Source organism: Exophiala viscosa (assembly GCF_022695815.1).
Source record: "Exophiala viscosa unplaced genomic scaffold EDD37scaffold_13, whole genome shotgun sequence".
NCBI lineage: Eukaryota > Fungi > Ascomycota > Eurotiomycetes > Chaetothyriales > Herpotrichiellaceae > Exophiala > Exophiala viscosa.
The window spans coordinates 23554-40774 of NW_026944365.1; the positions used below are offsets into that span (position 1 = coordinate 23554).

General features: G+C 50.2%; 7 protein-coding genes across 7 annotated transcripts; 3 read left to right on the top strand and 4 right to left on the bottom strand.

Annotated features, from left to right (window-relative positions):
• The first annotated feature begins 48 nt into the window (after positions 1-48).
• EDD37DRAFT_640830 (uncharacterized protein) lies at positions 49-5011 on the top strand. Its single transcript, XM_062817266.1, has one exon. It carries the CDS (start codon positions 437-439, stop codon positions 4547-4549), a length of 4113 nt encoding a protein of 1370 aa, XP_062666089.1. The 5' UTR covers positions 49-436; the 3' UTR covers positions 4550-5011.
• Positions 5012-5130: 119 nt separating this feature from the next.
• EDD37DRAFT_569625 (40S ribosomal protein S21) lies at positions 5131-5526 on the top strand (the record flags this gene model as incomplete). The annotated part of the gene is made up of 2 exons (XM_062814234.1): positions 5131-5162; positions 5292-5526. The coding sequence occupies 2 exons, from the start codon at positions 5131-5133 to the stop codon at positions 5524-5526; spliced, it is 267 nt and encodes an 88-aa protein (XP_062666090.1).
• A 504-nt stretch (positions 5527-6030) lies between these two features.
• On the bottom strand, positions 6031-8155 carry EDD37DRAFT_168599 (phenylalanyl-tRNA synthetase alpha chain). Its single transcript, XM_062809831.1, has 2 exons — positions 6468-8155; positions 6031-6417 (listed from the first exon to the last, which is right to left on the bottom strand). The coding sequence occupies exons 1-2, from the start codon at positions 7934-7936 to the stop codon at positions 6324-6326; spliced, it is 1563 nt and encodes a 520-aa protein (XP_062666091.1). The 5' UTR covers positions 7937-8155; the 3' UTR covers positions 6031-6323.
• Positions 8156-11226, bottom strand: EDD37DRAFT_168528 (histidinol dehydrogenase). The gene has a single exon (XM_062809830.1). It carries the CDS (start codon positions 11100-11102, stop codon positions 8376-8378), a length of 2727 nt encoding a protein of 908 aa, XP_062666092.1. The 5' UTR covers positions 11103-11226; the 3' UTR covers positions 8156-8375.
• Position 11227: 1 nt separating this feature from the next.
• Positions 11228-13447, bottom strand: EDD37DRAFT_168838 (major facilitator superfamily domain-containing protein). The gene is made up of 5 exons (XM_062809834.1): positions 13065-13447; positions 12685-13016; positions 12510-12623; positions 12320-12463; positions 11228-12271 (listed from the first exon to the last, which is right to left on the bottom strand). Exons 1-5 carry the CDS (start codon positions 13158-13160, stop codon positions 11473-11475), a joined length of 1485 nt encoding a protein of 494 aa, XP_062666093.1. The 5' UTR covers positions 13161-13447; the 3' UTR covers positions 11228-11472.
• Positions 13448-15075, bottom strand: EDD37DRAFT_168525 (uncharacterized protein). Its single transcript, XM_062809829.1, has 2 exons — positions 14345-15075; positions 13448-14292 (listed from the first exon to the last, which is right to left on the bottom strand). Exons 1-2 carry the CDS (start codon positions 14970-14972, stop codon positions 13736-13738), a joined length of 1185 nt encoding a protein of 394 aa, XP_062666094.1. The 5' UTR covers positions 14973-15075; the 3' UTR covers positions 13448-13735.
• Positions 15076-15202: 127 nt separating this feature from the next.
• Positions 15203-17201, top strand: EDD37DRAFT_640840 (putative MFS multidrug transporter). The gene has a single exon (XM_062817267.1). The coding sequence runs from the start codon at positions 15578-15580 to the stop codon at positions 17090-17092; it is 1515 nt and encodes a 504-aa protein (XP_062666095.1). The 5' UTR covers positions 15203-15577; the 3' UTR covers positions 17093-17201.
• The last annotated feature ends 20 nt before the right edge of the window (positions 17202-17221 follow it).

The following is a 17221-nucleotide window of genomic DNA, read 5'->3' on the forward strand; positions in this document are numbered from 1 at the left end:
TTATGCGTGATGGGTCTCGGAGGTCGGCCACCCTCGTCATTTCTGCGCCGACGATTCTGAAACACTGGGACACGATGATCGTCACGGTCACAGTGGTCACTCCATGACATGCACCGAAACATTTCCAAGTTGTGGGTAGAGGACACTTCTTTAGCCCTTTACCCTCGCGATGACCCTGTCTCTCCACAAACCAGTACCAAGGACATGAAATACCGACTGCGTCACCTCTACCAGAATCCGAAAACCCATCTCAAGGATTCCCCGCCCCCAGCCTTAGGCGCAGACGGAGCCACAGGCGACAGGATCAGCCTGATCCTGTCCAACCACCGTACACAGCGAAGCCACAGGACGCGCACCTGACGTCTTCCTTGACTTCGTCTTCCTCCATTTCTTCAGTCACCTCGTCTTGACTTATACCACGGTTAATGCGCGCCATATGTCACAATCCTCTGCCCGGTCGCATGCGCCCGGCAGGAGCGTACACGGTTTGCGAAATGGAAGACGGGCGTCGAGGGACTCTTCTAGAGTACGAAGGAAGTCCATCAGTGCAAACGATGCCTACCTCCACGCCCTCCGAGTGGCATACCTCTCACATCTCCTTCAGCCTCGCGCAACCCGAAAGAGACACGTCGAGTCAAAACCTCCAATAAATCGTACCGGCACATCTCACTCCTTTCACGATTTGATGAATGACTTCACGGTGGTTCGAGATCCCAAAAGTCAAAGATTCCCCCATGACTTTATCAAAGAACTCGAGAAGAGGTTGCAGGGCATACTTATTGGCAAGGAGAAACGACCAGAATATCAAGATGCTTTGGTCAAGCGAACATTTGCCATCTTCCTCAACACTTTGTCAGACCCTTCATTCAAGAAGCGAATGGAGGGAGACCGGAGGGCGGAAGATCTGGTACTCATGTTTTTTTCCAGCACTACCAAGGAATTGCTGAAAGGAAGTCCGCCTGGGGATGACAGTGTGAAGCGCACGACCGACCGTCATGTGGCTCTCTTTGTCCGACTCTTAAGCCTTATCTTGAAAGACATGGACAAGGTGAAGGACAAGCCTGAATTAGCAACTCGATTACAGACACTCGAATCCAAATTACTGAAAGGAGACGAAAATCTGGCTGCGACACAAACAAATGGACAAACCACAGTCGTCGAGGAGGTCGTACCGGTGAGCTATCATGTCAAAGACATGCCCTTGGTCCTGGTTGTCGGCCAGATATTTGGTTTGAGCGCCACCATGATGCAGTCAGACCTCTCCAAACACAAGCCTGTCTGGACAGAGAAAGCGGCACTCCAGGACTTGAAAACGTATCAACAACATCTCATGCTTGGGACAAAATCAACACTGAGTGCCCGCGATTTCGACACGCAAGAAGCATATGAGGCATGGAAGAAGAACGAAGGACCCGATCTGTCTCAAATGATGCTTGCGATAATGCAGTCAAATCCTGAACTGACCAAAAGTACACCAGGTGGGAGTCTCCCACAATTCAATTCTCAATCCAATGTTGCTTCGACAGAACATTATGCGGACATCTCCCGGTCTCTTGCTCAAGATTCCTCCTCTTACGTCTTAGATCTGCCGGCAGATCTGAACTCACTTGACCTCAGTTCAGGAGACTCGTCTCCACGCGATGGTGAAGCCTCGCATGTTTATACTTTTATCCCTGCTGATACCAGGGCAATGTTTCGCTATATAATGCTTCAAGCGCTCTCTCACGACCTTAATGATAACACGAATGATGGAGCAAGCGGTCACTTGTTTACGAAAAAGACCACGGAATTACTCAACGAAATCGCCGTGAGGTGGCGGATACCCAAATTTACTCGAATTGTGCTTTTCCTGGATGTTGTACGAGAGAAATTTGTTGAGCAAGCTATCAGCCTGGAAATGCTGGATGCAGCCTTCAACTACGTGAAAGAACCTCAGCCGGAGGATCCAAAGAACAAGAGAAGCTCTTTCATCATGAGCTCGGCTCTATACGACAGGTACAATTGGACGATTACTGATTTCGCGCTTATGGGCAAGATCCTCAGTGCGCTATACGAGGCGCTGCTGCGGGATCTTTACGGCGCTATAATGACTTCATATGCCGAGAAGCCTCAGTTACCGAAGCTGGGTATGATCTTGGCCATATTGGACGAACACATAAAGAATGATCCAAATTTCACCCAAAACCACAATGACACGGAAAACTTCAAGAATGCTGTTATTGATGGCCTAGCGGCTGAAGCTCGACGGATATACGATGAGCTTCTAGACCGGGAATTGCCTCAACAAAGCGAAAGCTGGGAGACCTACCATATTCAGCAAGTTGCAAAAGCTGTGTTGAAGCTCGCAGAGAAAGTCCAAAAGAGGTTTCGAAAGAATCCTGAAATCCTGGGCGTCAATCCATTGATGATCTTGCTCAACTGCACACTACCGGCATTTGCTCAGGACTCGAAGGCTATGGTGGAGCAGATCTTGGATGGTCAAACAGACGACCAGGAAATTCCCATCCAGGACGGGTTTGATCTCTACAAGGAGCTTAGCGAATTCCGTCGAGTTCAGGCTGATGCTTTGCCCCATGTCACATTTCCATACAAGCTTGAAGATCTTTTGGCCGATTTTGTGTGGAGATGGATTCGAACGACAGAAGAACAAGTCATTGGATGGGTTGAAAATGCGGTCAAACATGACAAGTTCACCGTAAGAACAGAAGGCGCAGAGCATGTCCCGACCGAAGATGAACGACATTCGACATCTGTACTCGATATCTTCCAGTCGTTCAATCAGGTTATTGATCAAATCAGTCAGTTGAACTGGGATGATGACCTAAGCTATGCCAAATTCATGACGGCTTTGTCCAAAGCCATTGGCAATGGCGTTGCAAGATACTGCGAGCTCCTCGACCAAATGTTCAGTAAGGAGATGGACAGACTAACCCCCGAGCAAGAAGCTGCGGCCAATATGACAAGACAAGAGAAGTGGGTGCAACTGGCAAAGGATACCTGGAACAACAAGGAGAGGGTCGAGCCTTTCCAGTTCTATCCCGAATCCTTTGTCAAGTTGAACGACATATCGTTTGCAATCCAACAATGGGACAAGCTGGAGCAGGAGGTGAATGTTGACGCCTGTGCAGAAGTAGTGAAGAAGTATGCTCCGCCTGCTGCTCAGAAGCAACGAAAAACGTCGAACTATGTCTTCACCATTAAGATTGTGGAAGCCGAAGATCTCAAGGCGTGTGATGTCAATGGATATAGTGATCCATATGTTGTGTTGACGGATGAGTACCAGAAAAGACTGTTCAAAAGCAGGATCGTCTACAGAAACTTGAATCCTCGATGGGATGAATCGGTGGATATCACGACCCAAGGGCCACTGAATCTCATCGCAACAATCTGGGACTGGGATGCTGTTGGCGATCACGATTATGTTGGGAGGACCTCGCTCAAATTGGACCCATCTCATTTCAGTGACTTTTTGCCTCGAGAGTATTGGCTCGATCTTGACAGCCAGGGAAGAGTCATGGTTCGCGTTAGCATGGAGGGAGAGCGCGACGACATCCAGTTCTACTTTGGCAAAGCTTTCAGAAACCTCCAGAGGACGCAACGAGACATGACCAGGAAGATCACCGACAAGCTTTCTGCCTACATCAGTCATTGTCTCTCCCGAAGAGCCCTGCGGACTCTACTCAATAAAGGCATATCGATCTCGGCTGTGTCTTCGACCATGTCCTCTTATTTCAATCGAAATCGTGCATCTGTGATTCCAACTTCAACTATGCCGACGGATGCAGAAATAGTCAATGCTCTCAAACCACTTTTTGACTACTTCGACGACAACTTCGCCATCATGCAGAAGACTCTCACCCCGGAAGCAATGATTGCAGTCATGACGCGAATATGGAAAGAAGTTCTCGCTACTATCGAGGGGCTTCTCGTCCCTCCTCTGTCCGACAAGCCATCCCAACAGAAAGCCCTCACGCAGCAGGAACTGGATATCGTCTACAAGTGGCTGCAAAGCTTGTTCGAGTTTTTCAATGCTGTCGACGAGGAGACAGGTGAAGCTAACGGCGTGCCTATCAACGTCTTGAAGAATCCTAAATACCATGAACTCCAGATGCTCAATTTCTTCTATTTTGAGCCTACGGAAAGTCTGATTCGGGAGTCCGAAAGAATGGCTTCCGCAACAGCTGCAACCCAGCAGATGCACCGGTCGAGGGTCTCCGCACCACCGAGTCTCGGAGCTGTCGGCGGTGGAGGCTTGCTGAACCCAGGGACCATGGCTGGCGCAAGGCGTGCTAAGAGCATCATGCTCAGCCGGAATCTGGGTACGATGCGAAAAGCCAAAGAGGAGAAGTGGAAGGCTGCTCAGGCCGAGCCAAGTGATGACATGATTCTTAGGATTCTCAGGATGAGGCTAGAAGCAGGAGGGTATCTCAGGGATCGGTCACGACAGAAGGAGCGTCTTGCTGCCGCTGCGGCTGCAGAGATGATTGTGAGACAAAGTCTGCTTGCTGGTGGTGGGCGGATGACTGGGCTAAGCGTGATTAGGAGGTGAAACAGCCATTAGAGATTTTACGAAGGGTTTGCGCGGTGCTGTGATGGTCATTAGCAATATACAAGGTCATAGCGGGCAAGCGTTGTCTCCTATCGAGGCTTGTGTCATATAATAGCCGGTTTGGCAGTCACGAACGCATTTCAGCAAAGTGCATAAATAGGGAAGCGGGCAAGCCAGTTCATTTTAGCGGAGCTGGTTCGAATGTTGTTCTTCAAGTGGAACATTGTGTGTTAACACCGCTCACAGCACGAAGTAATAGGACATAACGATGCTCAGCTCTTCCGTCTTGATCATGATTTTTTCACGTCGCGTGCATCAATGCAACAACATTTGCATTGGCCAGGCCAGTCGTTTCTAACGAGGCTGTCGCAGTCGACATTGACTTTGACCAATGCCAAGATTTCACGCGCCAAGCATCGGCCATTTCCCAACGCCGACATTCGGGGCACACATTTTTCGTCGAAACTGCGCTCAAGCCCTAGACGACGACGTTTCAATCCGTTCAACAACACTCAGACGCTCACTCAAGTCGCCGAGACACCTTCACCAGTCCACCTACAGTTTCTATCACTTACGCAAAGATGGAGAACGAAAAGGGAGAGATCGTCGATCTGTAAGCACCACCCACCGCCCAAGCCTGTCCCCGCCAGACGACGCCGAATTCGTCTGCGGCGGCGGATCGGGAAAATTCGTGAGACGATGAAAGGAAGACAATGATATGCTAATATGTGATCTTGAACAGCTACGTCCCCCGCAAGTGCAGCGCGACCAACCGCATCATCCGAGCCAAGGACCACGCCAGCGTGCAACTCAGCGTCGGCAAGGTCGACGAGAACGGCAGATACACCGGCGAGAACCAGGTCTATGCTCTTTGTGGGTTTGTGCGATCGAGAGCCGAGGGCGACGATGCCTTGAACAGACTTGCCCAGCGTGATGGGTTCCTCAAGAACGTCTGGAGTGCGCAGCCTACGAGATAAATCACCCACCACCACGTCACTTCAATTTTCCAGACGTTCGGATATCGAAGTTGTGGGAGAGAAGAGGTTGTGGTCGTGATATCGAAGCGGCGGCATGGCAATCGAAATGAGAAGTCAGAAATCTAGGATGTCGAGCGCGAAGGAGGCAGAAATACGGCGTCAATGTGCTATGTCCTATGATAGGACAGCACCGCAAAAATCAGTATGCTGAAGGCGCTGGCTTGCTAGAAAATTCTAGACAAGATCCCCCAAGCGGGAGGAATTCATGCTAGGGAATATCAAAAACGAAAGTTCATCAAAACTGGCTTCCACAATGTTTCTGCATGAATGCCTCTATCGTTACCTGGATCACTACTACGTGGACCACCTACTGTGCATACCTGCAGGAAAGAGGAAAGATGTGCTGCCCGTATCTGTGCTCTGACTCTTAATCTCAGCAAAATCACAGCTCTTCAGAAGGCGGCTACGTTTCGCAACGTCCTCGATATTCGGCTGATTGTATGTACGAATTTGTTTTCTCTACTCCCCCAGTCATAGAACAGTGGTCTGGGAGAGTCTTGATTGTGCCGGTGAGGTTGCCCACATGTTTTCCATGCGTAAAAAATGCAGCAACACAAACGAACAGAAGAGAAAGGAAAGGTCCTGTACGAGCTCTTTGGGAACAGCCTCTTGCCTCACATCACTGGGACGGGAAAGCAAGGGTGGGTATCATTTCTAGATCCTGCCTTTTTGTCTGCCTGCCTCTTTTTGCATAGAATCCTACATGGCCGAGCTGAACAGTGGTACTTCTGAATCGATCACTCCTTGTCCAGTCGTACAGCAGGATTGGTCTCGATAAAGTTGAGATCGACTTTATGACCGAGGAGTTCGCGGATATTGTTGACACCATACCTAAGACCAGCATTAGCATTCTCGCACTGTCTTCCGCGGGAAAAACTTACTTGATCATAGTCGGCCTCTCCAGACTCAAACCCCATCCATATATTCGCATGTCTTTAGGTAGACCCATCGGCTCCAGCATCTCCGGTCTGAACATACCACTGTTCCCAATCTCAACCCACTTCTTTAGGCCTTCATGGTAACTGAAGATCTCCATACTGGGCTCCGTGTACGGGTTGTAAGCAGGTTTGAAGCGTAAATTTCTGATGCCCATCTTGCCGAAGAAGACTTCCATGAAGCCAATCAGACCACCTAGCGTTAGACCCCAATCTGCGATCACACCTTCTACTTGGTGGAACTCAGCAAGATGTGTTTGGTCGACGGACTCGTTGCGGAACACGCGGTCGATCGAGAAGTATCGCACTGGTCTCGGGTTCAAGGCCAACTTGTGCAGCATGTACGTCGAAATGGCGGTGGTGTGCGTCCGGAGCACCAGTCGTAACGACTCATCGGCTGACCAGGGGTATCTATACCCAATAGAGCCGAATTTGCCTTGTTCGTGCACGGCCTTCACATCGTCCCAGTATTGCTTGTAGTTCAGGGTCTTTTCCCGTGACTTCGTCCGCTTGTGTGTGGGCAGTTCTTTCGAGCCAGGTGTTTGTGGTACGGGGTCTTCTCGTGGAGGGTCGGCTTTGAGTGGGTCGGAGATGTAGAAGGTATCTTGCAGATCGCGAGCGGGATGCTGTTGAGGGACGAACAGGGCATCAAAGTTCCAGAAGCCAGTCTCGACATACCGATTCGTCGGCATCTCTTCGAAGCCCATCTCGAAGAAAATGTCGCGGAACTCTTGTCGCACTTTGTTGAGCGGGTGTAGGGCTCCTGAGGGTGTGGCTGCGCCCTTGGCCTTGAAGTTGTATGGTTTCAGCTGCACTGTCTTCCATGCTCCTGATGCCAGCATCTCAGCAGTAAGATCTGTTTCTTCTTTCACGAACTCCGTCGAGAATTTGGGTCCTTTCGATATTTTGAAAGCGAACGACTTCTGGTCCACGACGTATTTCCTCTTCTTGAAATCTGCCACGACTTTTGCATTGTCCAGGGATTTGTTCTCTCGAATGTGCCGTAGGTGCTGCTGTACTTCATCCTGAATACTGTCCGCTGTAGCTCGGAGGACGTCTCCATCCTTCTTGACCCATTTCTGTTTGAAGGCGTCTCCCGAGCCGAATTTGGCAACGTTCGCATCACCAACCGCAGCTGGCAGGTCCTTGATTTTCAGACCTTCTAGTGCTGCTCGGACGGCCTCAAAGACTCTCGCACCATTACTTCCTTTCTCCGCAATATCCTCCCCCTCTTTCGTAAGTGCCAGCTCGATCTTGTCGATCTGTTCTGCTAAGAGGTATTCTCGTGATCGTAGTTTGTCAACTGCAGACTTGACAGAGACAAAGCTGGCATTAGGAAAGGCTTCGGAGGTGAGCACGGATCCATCTGCGGAGTCCAGCACTTGTAGCACTTTCGATGTGAGATCCTCTGCCATGGCTGCGTCTTGAGGTGGCTGGAAAGCCAAAGGGAGGTTCAAGAGGCCTCAAGACAGGTATGGGCCGAGTACCAGTCCCTCGTCGAAGTATCACGGCGTGCTCATAAATTCACAAATGTGACTCCAATTCTGGTGGAAAGTGCCCGACTCCGCGATTCTGCAAAAGGTTGTGAAAGCGGCGTCAACTTTATTGGCGAGTAAGGGCGCGCCGCTTTACATAGGATCGTAGGATAGTAGGCTCGTAGGATATACGAGGAGATTTTTGTGCTCTCAGCTCCTTTGAAGTGATCAAATGTCCATCTCTTTCTAGTCTAATTGTCTATCCTCTACCCTCATCGCTCATAATAGGCAGTGGTACAGGAAATGCGTAGAAAAAGGAACTCAGAAGGAGACATCATACCATCTGCCGGCTCAGGCATTTCGATTCGAGTACCTCCAGCTAAGCAGTTGTCGCGGCCTTCCTTTTCTCAAGTATACCCAATTTTTCCATTCGAAGCTCCATTGCACGTTTATGCGCATCAAGACCTTCACACCTTGCAAGCTCCACGACAGCAGGGCCCACTTGTCCGACACCTTGTTCAGTGACTTCGCTGCTGGTGATGTTTTTCATGAAACTTCCAAGGTTGACACCACTGTATTGGCGTGCATATCCATATGTTGGCAAGCTGTGGTTGACACCAGCCGAGTAGTCGCCCACAGATTCTGGAGTCCAGCCGCCAATGAACACTGAGCCAGCGTTTTGCACAAGAGGTAGTGCAGAGTGAGGATCAGATATCTGCAGAATCAGATGCTCTGGAGCATAGTAATTGGACCATTTGAGAGCTTCCTCAAGGTCACCGACCGATATCGTGACACTGTGCTCAATAGCACCACGAACGATGTCCACCCGCGGAAGTTCATGCGCCTGCTTGTGAACCTCATCTTCAATAGCTTGCAGTCCTTCCTCGTTCAGATCAATGGCGATGAGTACAACCTGGCTGTCCGTGCCATGCTCAGCCTGACTGAGGAGATCACTCGCCACGAATGCCGGATCCGAGGTCTTGTCGGCAACAACAAGCACCTCAGAAGGGCCCGCTGGCATATCAATCGATACTGCAGCAGATGTATCATTACTGACAATCATCTTCGCTGCAGTAACGAATTGATTACCAGGTCCTAGAACCTTATCGACCTTGGTGATTGACTCCGTGCCGTATGCCATTGCGGCTATCGCTTGTGCTCCGCCCGCCAGCACGATGGCTTCCGCTCCGACCTTGTGAGCAATGTACACAATTTCAGGGGTGATGGTACCGTCAGATCTTGGAGGTGAGGCGAGCACGATGTTCTTACAACCTGCAGCCATGGCAGGCACACCCAGCATCAAAGCCGTTGAGGGCAAGACAGCTGTACCCCCTGGAATGTAGAGACCGACCTTTTCGATCGGCCTTGAGAACCGGGAGCAGGTGACACCCGGCATTGTCTCGACCACCAAGTCAGACTTTGGTTTTTGAGCTGCGTGGAATTTAAGAATGTTATCGTAGGATGTGTTGATGGCTTTGATGGTCTCTTCGGGGAGTTGCATGAGTGATTCAGGGAAAGGTGCTTTTAGAACGGGCGACTTCAGGGAGGTGGCTTTTTCAAACTTGTGAGTATACTTCAGTACAGCAGAGTCGCCGTGCGCTCGGACATCTGCAATAATAGGATTCACCAGACCCATAATCTTCTCGTTTGATCTTTGCGACGGTCGCTGCAACGTGGACTTGAGAAGATCGTCCGAAAATGCTTGTGATGTGGAAAACCTCTTGAGCTGTATTCTGCCGAAGTCGTTCTTTCCAGCAGGATCTTCTGATGACTTCGGTACGGATGCGGCTTCTTTGACCTCTTCGTCTTGACTGCCATTGACACCATTGGTCTTGTGTTTTTGTTCCTCGTTGACGGGCTTCTCCTCGACGTATTGAGGTTTGGCATCACCCTTCCTTCTTTTGACCTTCAAATTCTTCAAGTCAAGGTTTCTCTCAATGTCTTCCAGCGTAACATCAGCCGCAATGCATCGGGCCAACGCGAAATATAACAGGTCGGCAGCTTCTGAAGCAATCTCCTCTTTCGATGTGGCTTCACAAAGTTCGTCTGCTTCTTCCTTGATCTTCGCATTGACAAGCTTGGGATCGTTAAACAGTCGAGCCGTATATGATCCTTCAGGCGCATTCACTTTCCGGTCCTGAAGAGTACGTTGTAATCTAGACAAGCCCGACGTTTTACCCCAGCACGACATCGTACCCAGGTGGCAGAAACCTCGTCCTTTTTGGTGGACTCTGAAAAGAAGGCAGTCTCTGTCACAATCGAATCCAATGTTGATAAGCTCCTGCGTGTCTCCGCTAGAAGCTCCCTTGTGCCAAAGTCCACGTTTGCGGCTGTGATAGACACCTGTGCCGGTCTTGAGTGCTTCCGCAACGCTTTCCTTGTTACTCCACACGAGGCCCAGTGCAACATCGCGTTCGTCGACGACAACAGTGGCGTAGAGTCCGGTCTTCCTATCAGGAGTTGCGCCAGCCAGCACCAGATCAACGGCTGGAATCAGGTTCTTGTGCTCCTCTTTCGTCGCATCGAACGTCAATAGCTTCGACGAGACAACCAAGGAGTTTCCTGGATAGTCATGGAGCAGAGTCTTGCCTTCTGTTTCACTTGCTACTCTGACAAAGATAGTCTGGTCATGGCTTGGAGGATAATTTCCAAGCTCTTTCAAGACTTCGTCCAAATGCTCATTACCGCTACCACCATCAAAGGCCCAGTCTCTCGTCTTCCACTCTGGTTTCTCTTCCAAAAAAGCCTTCAGCTTTTCAATGTCGGTTTTCGGGTTAACGAGAGAGATTGTGAGGACGAGGCGGTCTGAAGAAATAGTCGGTTCCTGCGAAAGGGCTTTCAATTGTTCGAAGGTGACAAAGATCTTGGAGGCGCCGTTGTTCAATACATCAACAACCTGATCCCATGCCTTCAATTTCCGCACGTCAAAATCTATTGATAGCTTTGAGAAGTTCTGACGGAGGAAAGCGAGGTTCGAATCGAAGTTCTCTGGAGTGATCTCGACGAGGCATTGTCCGAAATAAGCGACTTGGTCGAGAGTGAGACCTTTGGGGTTCGACCCAAGAATCTCCTCTGGATCAACGTACACCAGCAGGCCGACACCCATTCTGGTTGTTCGACTGTCTGAAGCTGGATTTGATGAATGGGGAAAAAGTAGTGCAGGTACAGAAGATGTTCAACAAGTGACTCAATGCGCGGGGATCTTCAGGTGAGTGAGTGAGTGCCACGGAAAAATTGACCCGCCGCTCTGGTCGCTGATAAGGATAAGCCATAACCGGCAACTTAAGCGGCTCTATACTCATGCACATTATGCCGATTCTCATTTGCCAGCAGGTCTCAGATTCGTGCTCCTCTTACCACAGTACATGTGCATGGCGTGATCAGCGACAGTCGAGTTCCTGATCATCATCGCTATGTTTACATACCTACAGGTATATCCCTATTTGTCTCAATGCTTGGCCAGGGCGCTCCGATCATTATTGTGTGACTTCAGCTCTCGTTTCCTCAGGCCTGGGATCAGGATCATCGTCCTCGTCCCAGCCTTCTCGAGTGTCCTTGGGTATCCTCACAGACATCAAAGCGATGATCGCCGCGAGGCTTGCCATACCTACACCAAGGTAGAGGGCATGTCGGAACCCTTGGATTTGCTTTTTACCATGACCATTTGTGTAAACCTCGACCGTGGACGCCACTCCCAGACCTGTGCTCATCCCATACGAGGCTACAGTCCCCACCAATGAACCTGCAATGCCCTGATGCCTCCTCTTCACTGCGTTGCTGGCAATTATCTGAGCAGCCGTGAAAATAAAATCTGGTCCAAATGCCAGGCATATGAGCGCAGGGAACACCTGCGCCCAATAGGTTTGATGTGCTGGCATGGTTGCGAGCAGAATGTTCGACACCGCTGTAGCGACGGCTCCAATCACCATGATGTATTGTGCTGGAAGGATACGAATGGCTTTACCACTGGCAAAAGCAGCTCCTGCTCCGCACACTGCGAGAGTCGAGTAGCTAGCTCCCAGCAGTAAGAGCGTGTAACCCCGGATTTGGTACTCCCAGATACTGATGTACCAGATGACAACGCCCACGGCCATGAACGTGATGAACGCTGCTGCAATCATTGGCGCAAATGACGGTGCGGTCCAGATGTCGAAGGGTAAGATTGGGACTTTGGCAATGTTTCTCTCCCAGATAATGAAGCCAGCGAGGTGCAAAACGGACACGAAGAGGAGGGCATATTCATATGGCTCATCCCAACCAACGCTAGGTGCTTGGCTGTAGTCCTGTAAGTACACAAGGATTCAGCGTCTGGTGTCGACTTACTTCCACACAAAGTTGAATAAGACAAGTCCAGTTGTACCCAGATACGCGCCAACCCAGTCCAGAGCTGCACCTTTGTCAAAAGGCTCTCCTTCTGAAGGTACGACGAAGAAGAAAACCGTAAAGATAACTGCGCCGAGAAGGCTCCTGGTTCAAGTCAGCCGACCGTTGTAGTCTGAAAGATATTGCGTACAGGAAGATGAAGAGGTATTTCCACGGGGTCAACTGGACGAAAAGTCCCGGCCATATGGACCCGCCAGCCGCACCAACAGGTGCCATGGCTCCGAACAGAGAAACCGTGATGTTTCTAGCATACAATCAGCACACTTCACTTGCCCGTGCACCATCAGCCGTTTCTAGAAGCATACCTCATACGTCCAGGAGGAAATGTAATGGTGAGAAGTGCCAGCGAATTTGGCAACATGAAAGCTCCTCCGATGCCGGTTAAACCTCTCAGCGTGCACAGAGCGATCAAGTTCCTCGTGAAACCTGAAACTAGCGTAAGTATCACCCACCAGACACCAGCTACCATGAGCACATTTTTGTGACCGTATATCTGTCCCAACCGGCCACCCATCAGGACATATGCTCCTTGCGTTAGGGGGTAACTTGCTGCGATCCAGGCGGAAGCATATTGATCTGCACCAAGGTCTTTCCCAATTGCGACTGCCGCGGTGATTCCTGCTCCGAATGGTATCATCTACGATAGTTAGATCTGCCCTTCCTTCATTCAAGGTCTTGTGCTCACCTGAACAAACTGAGTCAAGACGATCGCAACTGCAACGATCAGCTCGCGACTTTTGGAGAGCTGCGGCTTCTCGTGCTCTGTTGTGGTGGCCGTCATAATGGAAGATTCCTTGGTCTGTTGCAACACAGTTCGAATTCTTGTTCAGACACTGCATGCATTTATTCCTGCCATCCGTGGGTGCCAAAGGGTTTCCGGGGTGGTCCGTTACAACAGTTCTCTTGAGTACGGATGCATTGCTCGTCAATTAGCTAGCATTAGTATTTGCAAGATACTGACGCTATTGTTTTGTACAGATGGCCCTTTATGGATGATTACTGATGCTGGTAATCACATTGACCCGACAGCGAATCAGCTGCGAGTTTGCGTATCGAACGGAAAGTCGCCTATCTGTAAGACGACATCCTGGCCGATGGACTTTGGATCGTCTTCAGATGTATCAGTGCCAGCTGGCCCGTGATATCCATTAGTTAGTGCGGTCAAGGTGCATTGTGGTCCGTACGAATTCAATTGATGCGTCATTGTGTATGGGGTTCCGCCGCGAATCGCTGAAAGAGTTGCAACGTGGATCCTGGTGGCACTTAATGACCAGGAGATCAATGAATATCCCTCGCCGCTTCATTGTGTGTATTGTTGGAGGTTGAATGTGGCCATACTCCACACCAATCCGAGCTTCAAGCTTGTTTGCCATAAGTATGAGACGTTACCGAGTACAACATGATCCCAAATTCATCTACCGAGGAAAGCCATCGACGGACTTTCCTCTGCTGCTCGGGCGTTCCCGAGTCGGGACTCGGCCAGAGATGGCTGATGAGAAGTTCACCATCGGCGCATTGGCTCAATTGCTGGTTGTAAGTAGCGTTCCACGATAGACGGGTTTGTGCGTTCCACAACCGTTTACTTGCAGGCGCTGGGAGGCTCGCAAGCTCGGTGGCAATGAATGATGGGGAGCCCAGGGTAAAATTGACAAGGTTGTCAAACAGGTACGTTGCAAACAGTGTGCGTCGTTTTGCGGATGCGATGATCCAGGACTCCCAGTCAGGACGGGCACCATTCGTTTCGGCCAGGCATAACGTTCCCTTATTGGCCACATCCCCGGCCAATTCTTGGAGTCTGATGATGGTGTCCTGCTCGATAAAATTGGTGCCAGACCTCGAAGTGAAGAAGAGCATGATGGTGAGTAGGAGATATGCCTGTAGCGTCGCTAGGAGCTCAAGGTCACTGCAATGCGCTCGCTTCATGTTTGTTAGTCATGGATATCTCAATGAAGGGTGGCAAAGCACTTTCCTGCTGGAATAACCTTGCCATTTCCTTCTCAATGATACCGCATACCATAGCTTCGGTCCCACCTGCTTGAGTTTCCCACATACGCGCTAAATTCATGCAGTTTGCCAGTGCTTCACACATTTTGCCTGAAACCTGAGCCCAATGTATGAAAGGAGGAAGACTATTTTCGGCAAGGAATATACCAGGGTAAGACTTGAAAACATCAGATACGAAAGCCATGGTGGTAGGTGCGAAATCTTTCGGTGTTTGATGTGCAGAAGGCAAGACACTTTCAAGCCAGCGGGCACGGATTCTGTAGTCATCCACAGTGCGAACCAGCTGTACATTTTCGAAGTCCAGAATTTCTGCTGGCGCGGGAGTTGAAAGGACCGTACCCAGCATCAACGGAACCGCATTGTACTGAGCCTGATTGAGCACGGATGTCGATCCATTAATGGAATTATATTCATCTTGAGTGGTAGACGACGACACCTCTTGCTCTGAGTCTTTCGCGTCGACGTACTCACAATACCCACCGCGCTTCTTACATCTTGTGCACGCCGGTCTTCCTAGGTCGCATCGTACCTTGGCCTTGGAACAATTGTTGCAAGATTTCTTCCGCGGGACAGGAGTTCTAGGGGTCATTATATCGGCTCGAATCTGCCACTGTGTACCGTCCAGAAGATGATACTGGTCACATCTTAGCAATTGTGCTGACAAAAGACGTAGTAGCAAAGTTTCGGAGCTCCGAAGAGCTGAGGACGAAAGGTGAAGACGAGGCAAATCAATCGAAGCAATAAACCTCGGAGGGAAGGTTCTCCGAGCACAACACAGCTTCAAACACGTATGCAACCCTTGACAACATTCTTTACAATTCTATACCAGTGACGGAGACGATCGAATGTTGTTACCTTGGAGGATGCAATCCTCATCATGCCCTGGCAGAAGTCAGCGCCATAACCGCAGCGTGTCACGTTTTCTTCCACGCGGACGAGAGTCGCGTAAGAGGGTGCCGTCAGTGACCAGGTGAGTCGAAGAAGCCAATTTCAAGACGCGTCTTCCGGATCAGCATGAGCCATATGCCTCAAGGTAAAGCAGATGCCTCTACCTAGGTCGCCTCCTTGGCCCTATCGAATCTGCTGCACGAGATGTTTCTTCTGACGCCACCGATCAATGGTCGGAGTACCGAAATGTACAACGGTACTCCGAAAGTCCTCGCCTTTTCGACGAGCATATAATGCGCGGTCCATATGCCACCGTCTGAGTATTCCCAAACTAATCTACACAACAGCGTCAACATGTCTCAAATCAACGATCACGGAGCTGACTCGACGGACCCATACACCATATTCAACACTTCACAAAAAGCCGTCATCGTCACCATCGTTTCTGTCGCAGCCACTCTTTCGGGGTTTGCTTCAAATATCTACTTTCCCAGTCTTCCTCAAATTGCACATGATCTCTCCGTATCAACAAATCGTGTCAATCTTACTGTTACCTGTTACATGATCTTTCAGGGTCTTTCTCCAACATTATGGGGCGCCGTTTCGGATGCTCTAGGACGAAGGATAACCTATTGTTGCACAATGGTCGTGTTTCTCGGAGCCTGCATTGGCCTTGCCGAGACCCGAGACTTTGTACAACTGATCGTTCTCCGGTGTGTCCAAAGCACTGGGAGCGCCAGCACGATTGCACTTGGAGCGGGCGTCATTGGAGACATCACAAGGCGTGGCGAACGTGGAGGTTACATGGGATTTTACCAAGGAGGTGTTTTGATGCCTGTGGCTATTGGACCAGTCATTGGTGGACTGCTCGCCGGCCAACTGGGATGGAAGTCAGTCTTCTGGTTTCTGGCTATTCATGGAGCTGCCTGCCTCCTTCTCATCCTTCTGATATTGCCCGAGACATTGAGATCAATTGCAGGCAATGGGTCTCTGCAAGCTAAAGGCATTGCCAAATCGATCCTAGGTACTTACCAGAGGAAACGGTACTTGCAAACAAAGGCAGAGCTACCCGATTCAGAGGACCGATCACACAAGGCGCGGGCCATCGACTTCTTCGGACCGATCAAGATTCTATTTCACTTGAAGACCTTCTCCGCCATAATGCTGGTTGGCATACATTACACGGTATGGCAGATGGTGCTCACTGCCCTGTCGACGCTGGTCAGTGATAGGTATCATGTGACGGAAACGCAGATAGGCCTGATCTTCCTTGCGAATGGGGTCGGATCTGTCTTCGGAACTCTTCTCACCGGCAAGCTCCTTGATTTGGAGTACCGCAAAAGTCTGAAGAAGGTTGGCGGTGATGAACAGCTCATCCCTATAGAAAAGACGCGCTTGAAGACTGCCTGGATATGGAGTGGACTGGAGTGCGCTTCTATTTTGATCTTCGGCTGGACAGTGGACCAGAATGTGCACATCTCTGTCCCAATTATCAGCCTGTTTTTCCTCGGTTGGGCAGCCATATCCATCCAATGTGCGGTCTCAACATACCTCGTGGACATCCATCACAGTCAAAGTGCTTCAGCAACAGCCTCGCTTAACCTTATTCGGTGCTTGATGGGCGCTGGCGGGACGGCAGTTGTTGGGCCGCTCATCAGAGCGATCAATGTTGGATGGGCGTTCACGTTGTTCGCCTTGATTATGATCATCTCTGGGGTCACGGTGCTCATCCTGATGGTCCACGTACCACGAAATACTGCTGGACATAGGGACGCCGAGGGAAGCATCGAGCAAGCAACGACGCCCGAAGGTGAAGTGTGAGGACGGCAGTAGAAGTATGACGGACACCATGCAAGGCCAGACAGGTTGGAGGTTTTCATAGTTCTGTCTCCAAATCCTACATAGATCAGAATTACGAGCATAATCATCTCTCGTCCTCCTGCAATAACC

Coding starts and splice junctions, on each gene's coding strand:
- EDD37DRAFT_640830 (XM_062817266.1), top strand. CDS start 437: ATGTCACAATCCTCTGCCCGGTCGCATGCGCCCGGCAGGAGCGTACAC.
- EDD37DRAFT_168599 (XM_062809831.1), bottom strand. CDS start 7,936: ATGGCAGAGGATCTCACATCGAAAGTGCTACAAGTGCTGGACTCCGCA. Junction 6,418..6,467: donor GAGAGGCCGACTATGATCAA/GTAAGTTTTTCC, acceptor TGCTGGTCTTAG/GTATGGTGTCAACAATATCC.
- EDD37DRAFT_168528 (XM_062809830.1), bottom strand. CDS start 11,102: ATGGGTGTCGGCCTGCTGGTGTACGTTGATCCAGAGGAGATTCTTGGG.
- EDD37DRAFT_168838 (XM_062809834.1), bottom strand. CDS start 13,160: ATGACGGCCACCACAACAGAGCACGAGAAGCCGCAGCTCTCCAAAAGT. Junction 12,464..12,509: donor AAATACCTCTTCATCTTCCT/GTACGCAATATC, acceptor GACTTGAACCAG/GAGCCTTCTCGGCGCAGTTA. Junction 12,272..12,319: donor TTATTCAACTTTGTGTGGAA/GTAAGTCGACAC, acceptor ACAGGACTACAG/CCAAGCACCTAGCGTTGGTT.
- EDD37DRAFT_168525 (XM_062809829.1), bottom strand. CDS start 14,972: ATGACCCCTAGAACTCCTGTCCCGCGGAAGAAATCTTGCAACAATTGT. Junction 14,293..14,344: donor AAGGTTATTCCAGCAGGAAA/GTGCTTTGCCAC, acceptor ACATGAAGCGAG/CGCATTGCAGTGACCTTGAG.
- EDD37DRAFT_640840 (XM_062817267.1), top strand. CDS start 15,578: ATGCCACCGTCTGAGTATTCCCAAACTAATCTACACAACAGCGTCAAC.